General features: G+C 46.5%; 1 protein-coding gene across 1 annotated transcript in view; it reads left to right on the forward strand.

Annotated features, from left to right (window-relative positions):
- pcbp4 (poly(rC) binding protein 4) overlaps positions 1-18,187 on the forward strand; it is a 98,927-nt gene that overhangs the window by 61,101 nt on the left and 19,639 nt on the right. Inside the window, exons 7-10 of the mRNA XM_070959944.1 lie at positions 4,530-4,661; positions 5,382-5,510; positions 8,943-9,017; positions 13,686-13,757. Coding sequence (XP_070816045.1) covers positions 4,530-4,661; positions 5,382-5,510; positions 8,943-9,017; positions 13,686-13,757 — 408 coding nt within the window. The remainder of the gene's footprint in view (positions 1-4,529; positions 4,662-5,381; positions 5,511-8,942; positions 9,018-13,685; positions 13,758-18,187) is intronic.

Below are 18,187 nucleotides of genomic sequence, written 5' to 3' on the forward strand. Positions count from 1 at the left end.
TCATTACTGACACACCTGGTTACCGTGTTACCTGCTGAGCAGCGACCTCGTCAGAGGTTCGGCGTCGGAGCAGCTGGTGGATGTTTCCAGTGCAGCCAAACAAACTCTGGTATTTAAAAAAGCAGTGAGCACACTGAGCTTCCTGTGGCTGTTTCACAATAAAAGCCACCATGTTTGTTAAACATTAAGGTGTTTTAATGTGAAGCAGCAGCAGAATGAAATGTTGAGCTAGCATTAGCATGAACTGAATCCAGCTCTGATGTGAACAGGAAACAATGAGATCACTTCCTGTCGCTCCCTCAGCTGTTTAATCCAGCACGAGAATAATCTCAACGCAGAGAAACCAGCGTCTGAATCCAGAATCTGTAGGCGAAAGACAAGATTTTCTACCGGAAGTTTTCTGTTGTCTGAGTTTTATGGGCCAATCACGATTGAGCGAGCTTTGGTTGTGTGCAGGTAAACAAGGAGAGGAGGCTGAATCCTCACCAGACGATAGCTGGAGGATGATCACGACACATAATGTGTGTTTACATGAACAACGTCTTCAACATAAGTCAATAAAAACAGGAGCTCTGGTTGATGTTGATACGAAACGTCTGCAAACATTTTCAAAATCCACAAAACCTTATTTCAATTTCTAACAGAGATCCTAAAGTTTCTAAAGATTCTACACGTCTCAGTGGAAAAAGAGAAAACAGGCCTGTTTTTAAACACCTCAATGGAAATAATGAACATCCAGAATGTAATGAAATCTGCAGCCAGAAAAAAACAAAACATGGACTCTGGGGTTCATAGTAATATTTCAGTCAGTGTTTATAAATCCAGGCAGGATAAAAAGAAAAACCTACGATGAGCTCAAAGAGAATCGGCGTGGCCCCACGAGGCCGAGCTCCACCAGAGGGGTCTGAGCTGTGGAGGACTGGAGGGTCTCGCTCAGACTGATCCTGATGGAAGGAAAATGTGAGGAGGAGGAGGAGGAGGAGGAGGAGGAGGAGGAGGAAGATGAGCTGCTGAAGGGATTAAAAAATCTATGAAATGAGAAATGTGAAGGATGACAGGAATGAGATGAAGAGAGGAAGAGTTCAGTGGAGAGGAAGAGGAGGAGATCAGTGCAATCTAAAGTTAATGAGAGTGAAGAAGAGATTATGAGAAAGAAAAGGGATGAAACATCCTCAGCATCATGACGAAGAGGAGTTCAGTTTCAGGTGATAACATATTAAACTGTTTCTAACGTGAAGAGTCACTGAGAGTTTCAGGATGAACAAACATAAATAACTGAAGATTAACTGATAATTAAAACAACCGTGAGCTGCAGAACAAACACGATGTCCAACATCCTGCGTGATCGTGACGAAGGGCGAGAGAGAGAGGAAGACAACGAAAGAAATCTGAAAGGTGTAGAAACCAGAAGGCTGATGAACACATGATCTAAATGATGATGATGATGATGCAGATAAATTCACACTGGTCATTCATTCATTCACTCACATCACGCCCGAGTTCGGCCTGATTGACTGAACCAATCCCATTAAGAACAGCTGATTTAGGCCGCCATTTATTACCTGAGTTAATTAAAGAGAGAGAGCCTTAAGAATGAGTGGACGGCAGATTCAGAGAGGAAGAGGAAGAGGGAGGTTTAAGCTGCCGAAGGGGGAGAAGGTTTGTAATGAGAAGCGGAGAGAAAGAGAGGAAATGAAAGAGGAGAGAGGAAGAGCTGCAAACGGGAGATGCAATTAAAGAGAGGGAGGATGAGGAGGCGTTTTCTGACTGATGGACAATAAGAAAGAGCAGTTTGAGGAGATGAAGGATAGACTGAAGCTGAGGGGTGGAGATGGTGAAGATGAAGCTGTGCGATGAAGAACAGCAGGAGTTCAGCTAAAAACTGATGAAAACAGGCAGCGTGAGACATTTGTACATGCAGCGTTTAGAGACAGAGCTGTGGCTCTGCGGAGCTTTGGGAAGTTAGCTGTTAGCCGTTAGCTGTTAGCCGTTAGCAATTAACAATCGGGAGAACAGACGTGACCACAGGACACACAGTAGGTTCAGGCCGCTCGCCACCACCTGCTGCTCCTCCCTGAGGCCGGCGGGTCGGAGCAGAACCCGACCTGCTCGCCATGAACTCTCACGCTGTTAATCACTCTCCCTTTTTTCTTTTTACTGAAAGTTAATTTTGCGTGGTGGAGGGGGGCATGATGTGGGGGGCAAACGCGACGTACCGGGGGGACGTTGCACTCCAATGAGCAGAACTATTCAGCCGTGAAACAGATTTAAACTGCCTCACTAATCTGAACGCAGCCCACGACCGTCCACAGTCAGCTGTGTGATGACAGCAGAAATAAAATAATAAATAGTGGGTGAGGAAAAGGTGGAAGTCTGCAGCTCAGCGTGGAAACACCAGAATCATCCAGGAAACATCGCTGTTAAACCCAGCTGATGTTCTGCATCATCAGTCATTAAAACAGGACAGAGAGCGGCAGCAGAGGGCGTGAGGGTGGGAAGTAAAAGAAAGTTCAATTCACAGAGAGACGTTCAGTAAAATAAAATGTTTTGATATCAAACATAAAATCAGTCTCTCGAGGACGTCCAGCCTTTCCTTTGTTACTTTGTTCACGCTAAACAACTAGAGATGCTAACATGTTATAAACTGCCGATAATGTTAGAAAATGGAAATATTACAAGATGACACACCATTTTTCTGGGTCTGACGTGGCGACGCAGGAGGAGGAAGAGGAGGAGGAGGAGGAGGAGGAGGAGGAGGAGGAGGAGGAGGAGGAGGAGGGAGGTGTGTGTGGAAGAGGCGCAGATGTAGAAACAGAGAGGAAGTCGAGGTCAGAGAGCGAGGCGTCTGTGACGTGCATCAGAATTAACGAATGACGGATGAGTGAGGAAAGACAACAACGAAGAGAGCGGGCGCTTCTGTTTATTTCTGTTTTTGTTTATTTCTGTTTGTTTCATTTGGTTTCTGTTTATTTCTGTTTGTTTCCATTTGTTTTTTTCTGTTTGTTTCATTTTGTTTCTGTTTGTTTCATTTTGTTTCTGTTATTTCTGTTTGTTTCTTTTTGTTTCTGTTTTCCTATTTGTTTCTTTTTGTTTCTGTTTATTTCTTTTTGTTTCTGTTTATTTCTGTTTGTTTCTGTTTCTTTTTTTCTGTTTATTTCTGTTTGTTTCTGTGTGAATAGGGTTAATAAAGAGAGAAGAGCCGATGCATCCATTTGCCTTTACGTTCATTTTAAATCTGAAAACATGAACAAACTCTGACGTCAGAAAGCTTTTATTCTTGAATGAAGTGTTGAAGTTGTTATCGGCTGTCTGTATTGTTAAAAAGGATTAAGAAGCATCCATCTGAATTAAATTTTTTACCAGCGATTTTCGTGATTACCTTTGGTCTCTGTGTCTTCGTTAGCTCGCCTTGTGATAGACTGTTTGTCATTTTAACGTCGGAAACATCTTGTTCATCATCAGAGCTGTTAAGAGCTGTTGAAATAAAACGTCGAGTTCATCAAACGAACAGTTTATCGTCACTTCAGCGACCTTCGGGTCGTTTCTGTTTAGCATTTTCCTAAAATGAAATAACGTTCAGTGCTGTGAAGGATGAAGGATGAAGATGAGGAAAAACAGCTGTTTTCATCACATCATGACTGTTTTCATCTACTTTAAATCACTTAACTGATCATCCATTTTTACCTGGACTCACCTGCATTTTTTCTATGGGATCACTTTAGTTCCTTCCATCCCTGAAATGAAAAGAATGAGCTCTGACGTGATAATTATTGAGTCTCAGGTGAGTCTCAGGTGACAGCTTGTCCAAACACGACTGAGTGGACAGAAGCTCCACAGGAACCTTTAACACACCATAATCATTCACACACTGAAGGTTCTGCTGAACACGAGCAAAGCGGTGCTTAAAAATCCTCAACAGAACAACAACACTTCCACAGCGGAGCCTTAAACTTCCTTCCTGTTCATCCCAGCATGCAGTGCTTCGTTTTCCGCCCTCCAGCATTGAGACTCTACACATGCAAACGACTGATGAGTGTCGAGTTTCTTAATAAGGGTTAATCATGAGGCAGAATAAGAGACGCACCGAGTTCCTGCATCAACATCTCTCACTGGTTCCGTCCGTCTGTTTCCCTGTGACGTGACTTCAGTGACTCAGGTTTACGTTTCGCCGATGCATCCTAAGCTAATTTAGCATCGTTACAATTAAAGCAAACGTGATATTTGCTGTTTGTTTTCCTGCAGTCATTCTAGTGCAGATGTTTGCAGGCTAATCCCTCTGCTCACGGCGGCAGATGTCAAACTGAACGAGACAGAACAAGGGACAGATTTACTGTACGTCTTCATGCAGGTGGAGGCTGGAGGCCCTCGAAGGGAAACACCTGCACCTTATTTAGATCTATCTCTCTCTCTCTCTCTCTCTCTCTCTCTCTCTCTCTCTCTCTCTCTCTCTCTCTCTCTCTCTCTCTCTCTCTCTCTCTCTCTCTCTCTCTCTCTCTCTCTCTCTCTCTCTCTCTCTCTCTCTCTCTCAGGACCTGGCAGCCTTGGTCGCCAACGGTACGGTGACCAGCAAGCCTCCCGTCACCCTGAGGTTGGTCATCCCGGCCAGCCAGTGCGGCTCTCTCATCGGCAAGGGCGGCTCTAAGATCAAAGAGATCAGAGAGGTGAGTGTCGGCGAGACGGCGTATACGAGCGCTTCACGGCGTTCATTAACCTCACACTGACCACACAAAGGCTGTGAATATCCGTCCAGCAGGAAGAATCAGTAACGATCATGATGGTATATATCTGTGACTCTGATGGACGTCTCTCAGACTGAGACCACGTGGAACAGATCAAAATGTCTCTGCTGATTAAAACAGGAACAGAAAGCAGAGTGAAGTCAGACCTTGAAGCTCCACAGAAGCTGCTGCTCAGGTAAATCGTATTAAGCTGAATACGAAGCAGCGGGCATCTCGTATGGGCTTGTTTCCATAGCAACATGGGTTAACTAACCAAGGTTTGAAGAAGCCAAATATGAAATGAATAAATTCAGACGTATGTAAAGTTCAGAAGTATTTCACGTCTCCAGAGGAAGACTTGAGGATGTTTGAGTTCAGGCTCATTCACTCTGATTGGCTGTCTGAACTCGGCTCACTTCGCCGTGTCTGATCATACGTGATGCGACACATGACCTTATGAATTATGAACAGAACCACAAACGTTCTTACATCCCATAGTTCCTCCTCATTGTTTCCCCTGCAGCCTTCAGCCTCTGACAGCAGCGTGTTTTCAGCTCAGCTGGACTCAACGTACACTGTTTTTATCCAGAATAACGGCTCTGTGTGTGTGTGTGTGTGTGTGTGTGTGTGTGTGTGTGTGTGTGCGTGTGCGTGTGCGCGCAGACGACAGGTGCACAGGTGCAGGTGGCAGGTGACCTCCTCCCCAACTCTACAGAGAGAGAGGTGACGATATCAGGGAGCCAGGACGCCATCATCCAATGTGTTAAACTCATCTGCACGGTAATCCTGGAGGTGTGTATCTGTGAGTGTGTGTGTGAGTGTGTGTGTGTGTGTGTGTGTGCGTGTGTGTGCGCGCGTGTGTGTGTGTGTGTGTGTGTGTGTGTGTGTGTGTGTGTGTGTGTCTGTCTGTCTGTCTGTCCTCGCTTTCATCAGTCCTCTTCGTCATCTTCATCATCAGGCACACAGAAAAGGAATAAATAAGGAACACAGTCCAAAGTAGCTGTTTAATGGGCTGCGAGTTTGCAAATGAAAGAGATGAAAAGTGAGCATCTTCATCTTCATCTTCATCTTCAGCTCAGCCTTCAGCAGTTGGACGGATCGTTGGTATGACAACAGAAACAGGACCCGCTCTGTAAAAATAGCTCTCAGACTATTTCATGAAGCACCGACTTTCACAGAAATCTTCATCGGGAAACTTTCACTGATTTGTTCTGGATCAGGACTTATGCATGAGGACACTGGTGGTCCAGCATGAACTGGTTATTATGGTTTGTGCCAAGATCCCAGGAAGGAGAAAATCACTCACAAATGACTTCAAGAAACTTCACAAAAAACTATTAATCTGTTGGTGACACTCTACCTGTTAGCATGCTGACGTTAGCATTTAGCTGAAAATGTCTACAGAAGAGGCACAGCCTCACGAAGCTGCTAGCATGACTGCAGACCTGTAGTTCCTCCGTGTTAGCTCCAGAAAACTGTGTTTCTGTGCGCTCATCTCAAAGCTGCTTCTGCTGCTGTTCTTGTTTCAGTTGCAGCCGGAATTCAAGGACGTTTTCTTTTTACTATCTCACTGTTACAGACAGCCGTGCAAAACCCAGTGACACAAACATCAAACTCTGACAAACGGGACACAAAACTCTCTCTGATGCAGTTTGGTGCTAATTGTGAGAGGAGGCGGTGAACAGAGCTGCAGAGGTGATTCTGTTATCGGCTCATCCAAAGAAACACTGCTTCAGCTCTGAGGACGTCTACCTGTCCCCCCTCCATCACATTAAAGTGTTTGTGTGAGATAGCGTCCACTGTCCAATCATCCTCCGAATGGAAACACTCAAATCTATAATTCATGATTGTGTTGTAATTAATGAGAGGCAGCGGCCATTAAGATGAGCTACGTCTTGGAGATTAGAGGCGGAAACAGTGGAATCAAAGGCTGCGAGGCTCATTGATATTCCAGACACCTTAAAGTGGGATGAGGAAGGAGGAGAGGAAGAAGAGAAACACGCTGACCTGACGAGACTCCTTTCAAGTGTCGGTGCTGTCAAAGACTTTACTGCCAAGCAGAGCGTCCGTCTTCGTCCACTTTGATCCCACTGAAGGAATCTTTTCATCTACGTTTGCCGTCCGAGGGACTGTCGTCTCCCTGCCGTCCACCCAGTGCATGCTGGGACAGGACACGCTCTGACCCTCGAGCCTGCTGTCCACATGCTGGTCTGAATCGAAACAGCCCGATCTTAAACTAAACTTTAGTCTGAGTTTATCCCTGAAAGTCTTCTTAAACCTGTGAAACAAAGGAGATCGCAAGAAGTCCTCAATCTCCAAAACGTCTTTCTCTCAAGGTCAGAAAGTCCTCACAAAGATTGAAATTAAACTCAGGACGGTGCATTGATTTTCTTCACGGAGGCTCATCTCAAGACGAGGCACCAGCACCGCACGAGCGAACCCAGCCGACACCTTCACCTCAACCTTACTCTGACCTGAACCGAGGTCACGATAATGACTTTATGTTCGGGCACTGAGGACGACCAGGATCTCTGTTTCATACAGAAAAAGTCAACAGACATATTTACTGCGTGAACACGTAAAGAAAACCACCATCTCCCTCTCACTTTGTGTCCTGTAAACACAAACCAGGCAGCGATTAAGTTTCTCACCACGACTGAATTAAGAAAACAAATTAGTTCTGTATGAACATAATTTAATGTTATTTCCAGGAAACAGAGCTGAACACAAACACACATATTTAAGGAGGACTGAGTGTGTTTGGCAGGATTTGACAACAGTATCGATGTAACTTCATATCTAAATGAATGACTGAAGGTCACCGCGAACAAAATCCTCATCAGTCATCGTCTGACTGTAGATCACAGAGCTGCAGCTGAAAAGCAGCATTTAATGAGCAGCTGTGCAGGAAGAGCGACGATTTCAACCACACGAGGAGTTTCAGAGAGACGAAGAGCAGCAGAGGAAGTTCTCGGAGTTTAATGACAGCGACAGCGACAGCGACAGCGACGGGGGCGCACGCAGCTTCTCATTGGACGTCTGTCTGTGTGTGTGGAGAAGGTGTGGAAGCTCAGGTGATGCAGCAGACCACGTGAGCCGTGACGGGACGAGATAACAACCGAAAGTGAAGCAGGAGAAAGATCAGGGCTGATGTCCAGCTGCAGGAACAACAACCTGCACACAGGTGTGGAACAGTGTTTCTGTCACCTGTGAACATGCGGCCTCCTCAGGAGCTAAAGCCCAAACCTGAGCCAGCGAGAAAGAGCTGCAGGCTGAACAGGAGAAGCTGCACAAACCAGCAGGAGGCTGTGGAACAATGAGCCTTCAGGAACAATAAAACAGCCCAGTGACACGTCTGCTTCACTGCTGCCGGAGGAGCCGAGAGCTTTTTCTAAATGAAGGCCGCTCTGTGTCTGTCAATGAGCCCATAAATACAGACAAACTGCATCATATCCACCACATCAGACATGAACATCAGCGATCGTTTGTGACTCCACCGTCTCTGCTCCTCCTGGAGGAATCAGGAGTCCCAGAGTCACCATAAAAGTTACCGTGCGACAGAAACACACCTGAGTTATGAATGAGGCTCCCTGCGCTGAGACGGAGACACACAAGCAGACGTTATGAAGGCGACAGTTTGCACTTTTGAATATTAAAATCTGAAATGTGTTTTTATGCGTACAGCCAAGTAACTTTACCAGGTTCCACAAAACGAATACACAGATCAGTCGGCAGATGGAATAAGAATAATTTACAGTGCAGGTGATTTGACTGGAAGCAGGAAGTGATTGAGTCGGCCTGTGTGCAGCCTCGTTGTGCAGCCAATGAAAACGCTGGAAACCGTCTGTGGGTTGCGCTCGCTTCCTCTGACTTCTGCAGAATTGCAGCTGTAATATTTGTTTGCAGCATTTCTTTTGCTGTTTGTTAAACGTTGTGCTTTGCTTGGTGTGCGCCTCAGGGCTGAAGACAGACAAATATTCTAATAAAGCGAGAACAAATGAAAAGCTTTAGGTTGTGAGGACGCCTGCGTCTGCGGGGACAGAACGTCTTCTCTGCGTCTCGCACAAAGTCGACCGACGCTGAATCTTTTAATAAGCACGCCGTCGTCACGACACCTCTCATGTATCAGCACACATTATGATTTCCTGCTCTGACACTTTGATAAGCACAGACCCTGACTCTTCTTCCTTCCTCACTCTCTCCTCTGTTCCTCCTCCCCCTCAGTCTCCACCAAAGGGAGCGACTATTCCATACCGACCCAGTCCGACCCCGGGGACCGTGCTGCTGGCAGGAAACCAGGTAAGAGGACAGAGGACGATCTGTGTCGTCATCAGGGTGACCAGAGAAACCACAACAACACAGCAGGGAACAGAAAATGTGCCATCACAAGATGTTAGAAAGATGTTAAAGACAAGATGGCAAACAAGTCCAGAGAGAGGAGGGTGAGAGAGGGGAGGAAAGACAGATGGAGGCGTGAAAACAGGTTTATAGAGGAGGGGATGGTGGGGGGGTGGATGGAGGGATCTGAGGAGGGAGGAAGAAATAATGGATGGATGAGGGGGAGGACTGAGGTGAATACAGAGGAATGAACGGATGAACGAGCCGATACATCATTTACTGTCTGAGGATGTGCTTTAGTTTGCAGTTTGAGTGTTGGAGCAAATGGTTTGGCTTTATTCACACACACACACACACACACACACACACACACACACACACACACACACACACACACACACACACACACACACACACACACACACACACACACACACACAAACGTGTTTGATAGGTCATACCTTGTGAATGGCAGCTCCTGTCTCCACACATCCAGACGTTTTTCTCATGTTTATTCATTACAAATTGGCACTACTCATCAGCAAGGCGTGTGTGTGTGTGTGTGTGTGTGTGTGTGTGTGTGTGTGTGTGTGTGTGTGTTCACCAGCTGTGATACCCTGATCATCTTCAGCATGAATACTCATCATTAGCATCCTCCTCCTCCACAGCAGAGGAATCATTGGTTGATTCTGGTTTTGCAAGAAATTTTAATTTTATTCCACTGCAGAATTTGACTTTGATTTTGGACATTTTACATTCAAGTCGAGTTTATTAACAGTCACCTCAGGATGAGGACAGACTGAAATAAAGAGAGCACCTCGTAAAATGGCAGCATCAGATTATTATTGCTTTAATCTGCTCTATAGTGTGATAACGCTGTGGTTAAAGTTTGGTTTTGGTTGATTAGATTTGGTCTGACTTCATGAAGGTTTGGGGACGTTTGTTGTTGACCGTCGGCTGCAAACAGGAAACGATGTGTGTCGAGTTTGAGACGACCTGATTCTGCTGATTTCCTGCTTCTCTTCATGACGTTCAGAGCCTGAGACTCGTGATACTCTGCATTTTTATTTTGGTCAGGAAATCACATGCGTCACCATGTAAACGATGCTTCCTCCAGCTGCTGCGGCGGCCTGTCACAATAATTAACTCCTTATTAACATCCTCAGAGCGGAGGATGTTTGTACCAATAACTGATCCTCACACACTGACAGATGGTTAGATCATGTGATTGGAGTAAAAATCAGGATGACCTTTATTCATATCAATTTATAACTGAATGTTACTGTGCTAAATGACGTTTCATGGCCCGATGACACACGTCAGACTTCCTTTCCTGGATGTTCGCCACTGACCTGGTTTAGCCTCAATTATCTCGAGTTTCACAAACCAAAAGTTCCAAAAATCCTGCATCTTTAACAACTTTTCCCTGCAGGTTTTCCAAAGCACCCTGAGCTCTGAGAAGTTTTCAGGGACACAGACTCTGACGTTTAATTGGCTGGATGTGGCCGTGTGCATCGGAGCTTGGCGGTACGCAGGTTGTCATTCGGTCAGTTCAACTGCGGATGATTTTCCCTCAGAGATCCACCCGTCCTTGTCACACGTCATTGGACTGTGACGGCGATTGTTTGGAGACTGACTTGCCCGTGGACACCTCTCTGCGTCCCTGTCTGGGCGTTTGGCTGTTTGTGGATGAACAGGAGAGGCTCTGAGGTGTCGCGGTCGTCGACAGTGGGACAAATGTCCCCAATATGGAGGACATGTTGAAATGGAGCTTCAGCTTAGCTCCTGTTTCAGCCTCCGACCTTCAAAATCAATATTAGACTCAGTAAAGCAAGGTCATTTTCAACGTCATGGAGCATCACAGCGTGTGTGTGTAAGTGTGTGAGTGTGTGTCGCTGTTCGGCTTAATTTCAGATCTATAATGTAAAGCTCGACTTAGAAATGTTCAAACAGACTCAGGTTTAAGCAGCAGCCACTTGAAGGCGATACCTGAATCAGCATTTTATCACCTCAAACAAACAGCGAGAATGAAAGAATGTAAGGATTAAAGGATTAAAGGTCTCACGTCCAGACAGATTTGAAGACACTGTGGTGGCGTCCTCTTGTAGCCGCACGTTCAGAACATCCTTTAACGAGACCTGAGCCCATCCTCAAGTTCTCTTCACACTGCCGTCAGCTTAGTTTCATGACGGACAATAAAGTGCTGCCCTCAAACATCACTGAACGACCTTGATCTGAGACGCCGTCCGCTGGTCGAACCACTGCTTTTAGCTGCGATGCTGATGATCGTGAAGATGTTCCAGCTTCAGCCGCCGACTGATCAAAGCGTTAAACTCTGCAGCCACATTGCAGATCAGCCCGTCAGCTGATCAGTGCGTCAGCTGATCAGTCCATCAGCTGATCAGTCCGTCAGCTGATCAGTGCGTCAGCTGATCAGTGCGTCAGCTGATCAGTCCGTCAGCTGATCAGCCCGTCAGCTGATCAGTCCGTCAGCTGATCAGTGTGTCAGCTGATCAGTCCGTCAGGTGATCAGTGTGTCAGCGGTAGTGATTCTCGGCCGCCCTTTGCTTTCCTGCTTTAAGCCTCGTGTTACTGCATCACTGCGTGTCTGATCAGTCAAATATTTCATTGTTTTTCAGTTTTTAATGCATCTCTCCTGATGATAAGCCTTTGAGTCTGTGCTGTACAAACAACCGTCTGACTGCCCTGTAAAAACACTAATTCAGAAAGTGTGTTTTTGTGGTTTTGATGACGGATGTGAAATGACGGATCAGCAGACTAAAATATTCATGACTCTGACGACCTGAAGCATCCAGTCGGGCCTCAGCAGTCTGGAGGCGGTCGGCTGCGACTGTTTCCCCTCAGGGATCAATAAACTGCTCATTCACTTCTGTTCTCGCTCATCTGCTGCAATGATAATAAACAGCAAACTAAATGAGCTTTTTATCTCTCTTGGATGATTGGATTTGAATTATTTCGGCTCAGCAAAGAGAAACTTTTGTTAATAAGAGGATGAAATGATGAGATGTGAGGCATGAACTCTGACCTTCAGATCAGAACACTTTCACACCTGAGCCGCTGACTCACTGACTGGACAGAGGGATTTTTGCTTTTCTGGTCATAATTACTCAGATCTTGATGTCATCTTGTGTTAATACATTGACTTAGACTTTATTGATCCCGATTGACATAAACTTACACAGCAAGCGAATAACAAGGAATTCCAGCAGTCGCTCAGTTTAAGCCAAGAAAGACGTTTGATCCAAAGTGCAAAATGTACAAGACAACCGATCAATAAAGCATGTTATTATATAATGAATCCTCAGAGATAGGTTCTTCCTTGAAAGGGCAGCTTCTACAGAAACTCATTTGACCTCCTCAGGGGACAGAAAGACGGCCAACAGCAGGTCAGGACAGACAGACAGACAGACAGACATGTGGTGGAAATACTCATTACTTTCCTCCACCAGCTGCTTTCACATCGCGTCCCTGTTCGGACGCATCAGTCCGGACCAGCACTCATCATCTGTTCAGACATGGTCCTCGGCCACGCTGTCACAACTGCTGCCCACAAAGCTCAGTGTGGACACACACACACACACACACACACACATCATGTATACTGTATATAGAGTACTCAGCCCTCTTGCATGAACTAAAACTGGCGCAGTGAAATAAAACCACTGCCTGAGATTCACGAGCCGTTAGCTCAACCGCCGTCAGTCCGCCGTCTTCCCCGCCAGCTTTCCTGGGGACCCGGGGAACATGGACGGGGGTAGTACTTCGGTGTTGCCCCACGACAGGTGCTGCTTCCACCTTTTCCTGATTGCTCCTGATTCGTCGCAGCTCTCTTCTTCAGCAGGTCTGAAAGTTTAGCTTCGACACCGTTTCACTGAATCTAATGTTTGTTTACCATAAAGTAGCTTAGACCTCGCGTTTTATACAAAGACATTTTGTCCATAATATCATGAGAGGACAGTGACTGTGCGCTGGCTCGTTTCGCTCACTCTTTGTTGGGAACACGTGAAGCAGGATGCTGGTCTGCTCTGATCGATCAGAGAAAATCATGGAGATCCTCCACAGACGAGGACGTGGTTTCCTCAGCAGCTCGCTGTCACCAGGCGGTACAGTAGCTTTTGAATTGAGGCTGAAAAACAAAGGCAGTCCTGACCTCTGCGGGGCCCTCAGCTCATTTCTGCTAAAGAGCCTCCTACCTGACACATTTACACCTTTTCACTCAGTCACACCTGACACCCAGTGCTTCCACTACAGTCCCGCCTCCTTCACACAGTCTGCTCCATCTGTCCGTCTGAGAATAAGACATCAGGATGAGGGTTAAATGGTATTTACTGAAGACAATATTAAGCTCAAACAATCCTGTAAGTGGCTGATTACCAGGACAGACGAGAGAGAGGCCCTGCAGGCTAACACATCAGCTAACGTCACTGTTCCAAAGAGCAGAGGTTGATCCTTTTTTCAGTTCAGCTTCATCTTCTAACTGAGGTCGTAAACACGGACACCAGGGGGAGGAGGGGTCCCTATGGACCACCATCGTGTGTGTAAATGTTGATGCTATGTAGCTCTGACTGTCGTGTTGACTCTGCTTGTGTCTCTCTGTGTCGACCGAAGGTGTTCGAGGCGTCAGACTTTGGCTCTCACCCCCTGTTCTCTGTGGCACAGGGAGGAGTGGACCTGCAGCAAGTGAGTATGGCCGTCTGGGGGCAAGGGGCAAGGGTCGAAGGTCACTTCGTGTCTGCCTTTTTTCATCTGCCAACATGTTACATCAACCAGAAGTATAAAAGCAGGGGTCAAACTCTGCCTTAAAGTTATCCTTCAGTGTCGTTTTTTGGTCAACACAGCGCTTAAATTCTCCTTCTCAATACGGCCTCATGCTCAAATCATTTGATCTTTATCTAATTTTGGATGAAATCTCGTCACACGGTGCCCTGAGCCGTGGAGGTAAACGGCCACTTTCCTCCAGCCAGAGGACCTGGATTCAATCACACGCTGCAGCCAGCGATGGCGTCGTAAAAGCAGATGGTCAGAGCGGTCAAGGATCCCAGATTAACACCTCTGCACAGAGACGCTCAATAAATATCACTGCTGAGAAAATGTAGGGACGCGCTCACCGAGGTGGAGTTAAGGCCAAGGCCGTGAAAACACAGAGATGTAAGACGTAGATAAAAGTGGAGAGAGAGGGTGGAGCAAATATTCAGCCACATCAGTTTTATTCTTCCTGCTGAGATTAACGGCTGTTAAACGCAGAGAGGAGTCGGCCGCCTCGAAACGCATCTGTTCAGGATTATGACCACCTTCCTCACGTGGTGTCCGACCACTCTGAAAGCAGGAGGAGGCTAAAAGAAAATGGATTATGTTCATATCTTCCGGTAAAACAGCCATCAACTATGACTGAGCTGGTCAGTTTTAATGATTTCATTTGTGGGACAAGCTGCACTCCATCAAATAGCCTGATCCGCTCTTTTCACAGAGTATAACCAGAGTCATCAGGGCGGCTCATCACAGCTGCTGGTAGCATTAGCTTCACAAATGCACACATGAGCTGATGAACAGGAATGCTAACCATGCTAAACAGCAGGGCTATGACTACACGCTGGCATGCCCCGCCCCCCCGTTCTCAAAGAGGCGTAAACGTGCTCATGGCGACAAAAAGCTCGGCTGACTTCCTGTTTCCTGTGCAGCAGCGGCAGCTCACGGCCAGTTAGCGCCGACTACCAGCACAGCAGGAATACTCGTCCCTGTCCCAGCCTCTGTGTGTCCCCCGTGTTCCCACACCCCCGCAGGGTCTCTCACTAACAGATGTTTACCCCCCATCCACCCCCCTGTCCTTTTGAATGTGCTGACGGGGGGGTCCTCGCACCACTTCAGGGTGTGTTTACTCTTTCTGTGAACTGCACCTGCACCAGGAAACAGGCAGATTGAATCTGTGCAGGTTTTGCTGGAGCTGCTTCAGGACACGTGATGAGTGGGAGCTGCAGTGCATCAGTGCAGGTCGGCTCAGGTTCATGCAGTGAAATCTGCTCTTTTGGCTTTTAGATGTTTATTTTTCTTTTTGAAGATATGATCGCGTTTATGTTTTGAGTTACCCAAAATCATGAATTAGAGTTTCTCAAAAAGAATATGCTGTTTTTCATTTTCAACCTGCAACTGTTTCAGCATGAATTTAATGAAATGTACTCTGTAAACACTGCTGCACAAATAGCTTTCATGTCAAGGGCAAAGCAGGATGTTTAGATCATCCATAACTGAGGTCAGCTGCCAGCAGCGAGCGAGTCGCTGTCGTTAGCCAAATGGCCTTCAACGCGCCGCTAAACCCTCAGTCGGCACTTCCACATTTATTTCATGTCAGTGGAGCCTCAGGCCTCGGGCCTCGGGCCAAGTTCCTCATACATTTAAATACTTTTCATCTCCATAACTGTGGCGTCTTAGAGTGATGGTCATTTCAGGGCCTCGTCCAAACTGTAAATATCCCCGCTGAAGTCCTCGCGCTCCATTGTAAGTGTTGTTTTTCCAGCGTCTTTGAGAACGATGGCACGGCAGTTTGTCACTGCCAGCTAATATTAGCGCTACGCAGAGAGGCTAAACCGGGACTGTGAGGGGCTGACGGAGCAGAGGACTGACTTACTCATCGATCGAGTGTTTGATTGATTTGACAGACTGAATGATGATTTTTCTGATTGCTCAGGTAACACTAACAGATCTACTGGTTGAACATCGTCATCATCAGGATCTGACTTCAGTGAACCCCACAGACTGATGAAATGGTCTCTGTTGGACTGTTTTCATTATCTGCTCATAGACACTGACACACAGTTAAACACTGCGTCTGAGGCTATGGAGAGATCAAGGTCACCATCTAATAACAGGAGCGTCGTTCGGAGCTGAGACAGGGTGTGAACTCGAGATGCTCCTGAAGGCAGTTAATCACATGAAGCTTGTCAGGTGACACCAGAGGGCCCGCTCATGTTTGAGAGAGGGCGCCGTGAACATACGGCAGCAAATCATTCACACTGATTTCATCGATCCCACATCGGGGAAATTAAGTCGTTACAGCCAGCAAGTATTAAAACAGAAAAACAGAAAAACGGTGGCACAGAAGGGTCAAAATAAAGAGGATGCATAATGTATGCGTACAGATTGTGAAAACACTTACTGCTATAAAAACACTACTACCAATATTCTTCTGAGAAAACTACCACGGCCATATGTTGAACTGCACGAGTCTGTGTACATGTACAATATGTACAGTTACACAGAAATACTGCTGCCAGTATGGATAATAAACACAGCTGAAAACAAATATTAAGAACTGCACAAGATGCAATGGATAATGTGAGCTGAACATGAGGTCACAGATTAAAGTGCAGAACGACAAAATAATGGAAACAATAAAGTTAAACTGTTGAGATTTGATCTATTATATAATGGGCTGTTATTTTTATTGAGTCTGAGGTTTAAAATGTCAGCTGGCAAAAATCATCAGAATCGGATTTCACAACATCTTTGACCCAATGATCTGACAGCATTCTGGGAATGTTTAGATGGAAAATTTAGAAAAAGAAAGACAGTTTGATGATTGTCAGCTCCTGAGTAACCGTCTGCAGCCTTCAGGACGAGCTGACTTTAAGCTCTGGTTGATTGTGTAACTGCAAACAAACGCTCAGTGACAGACTGACTCACTGATGAAGAGGCAGCACTAAAACTAGAGCACGCGACACACTGACTGACCTGGAGACAGATTCAGACTGACGGAGCTCACACACAAAGGTAGCTGACTGACTTCCATGCAGATGAAGTGTACGTGTTCAGAGACAAAGCCGACAAACGCCGTCCGTCAGGCTCAGCGCCTCCGGAGCGTCGGCCTCTGCAGCAGCATGGCTGATGGGAGCAGAGAGGGACAGGCCGGGGGAGGAGTGAGGGAGGAGAGCGTCACAGCCACATCTGCTGCAGACTCACAGCTGGATCAGGACGAGACATGTCTGAGATTTGGTGTGAATGTGCAGTTAATTCCACATTTCAGCTGCTGACAAACTGTGTTACCTGTGTTACCTGTGCACTTAAAGTCAGCAGAGAGGTTTCCTGAGGGGCTGTTTGACTCAGTGACTCCCCCTACTACAAAAAACTGGCAAAGACTATTTAAACATGAGTATCTCTGAATTTCTGGACAGTAGCTCTGCTCTCACATTCAAGCAGGAGCTCCATTGAATGTAACTGCCCTTTAAAACGATGCGGAGACGTCTCTATCAGCAGGACGTCACGTGTCTGCTCCTTTGAAAATGACTCTTCTGTTGAACAAAAGTAAAGGTTTGCTCAGGTTTAGGCAGAAAACCATCCCACCCTGTGGCGTCCTCCTGCGCTCCCGTCATAACTACCACGGCCAATAGAGGGCGATGCCACCTCGTGTCATTTTAGGTCACTTACGAGTGATTCTGCTGTTTGTCTCGGTAGGACAGTCCAGAGTCTGGCTAAATAACCTCCGACATGGAAAGCAAACAGGATGAAGGTGTTTAGCATCTTCCACGTTTAGCCTGCAGCATCCAAGCTAGCTACAGCTTTACGTCGCGCTCTTCATCGTTTGCATCGTTGGCTTGAAAAGTGTTTTTATCAAACAGTGAGACGATCAGAAGAATTAACCTTTCTACAGACAGCCTTCCCCAGCGAGTGCCTCCAGTATGGCCGCCACAGGCTTCCTTACCTCACCTGGAAGCCTTTTGTAGCGAGGGGAAGACAGAAGAAGAGGAAGAAGAGGTATGAGGGAGAGGTGGCTGAAGAAGAGGAAAAGGCTGAGGAGAGAGGAGGAGCAGGATGTGGAGGAAACGAGGCAGAGTGACAGAGGACGGGATGGAGGGAGGGTTAGCGCCGAGCTAAGTGGCTGCGTGAGGCGATTAATGCTGTTTATTCATTATTTAGGCCGCAGACGTGGAGGGAGGGATGAGGATTCGTCTTATTTACGTCTACATTTCTGCTAAAATCACTCATTCGCTTCCCGTTGACAGATTCATCTGCAGCTCTCAGAGACGTTTCCGCGGTTTAATATTAATCTTTATTTCAAGACTCGAGCTGTGAGGATTTCTATAGATGCTATCAGCCGGACAGACAGAACGCTGCAGCAA

This window comes from Chaetodon trifascialis, chromosome 3, assembly GCF_039877785.1.
Source record: "Chaetodon trifascialis isolate fChaTrf1 chromosome 3, fChaTrf1.hap1, whole genome shotgun sequence".
Classification (NCBI taxonomy): domain Eukaryota; kingdom Metazoa; phylum Chordata; class Actinopteri; order Chaetodontiformes; family Chaetodontidae; genus Chaetodon; species Chaetodon trifascialis.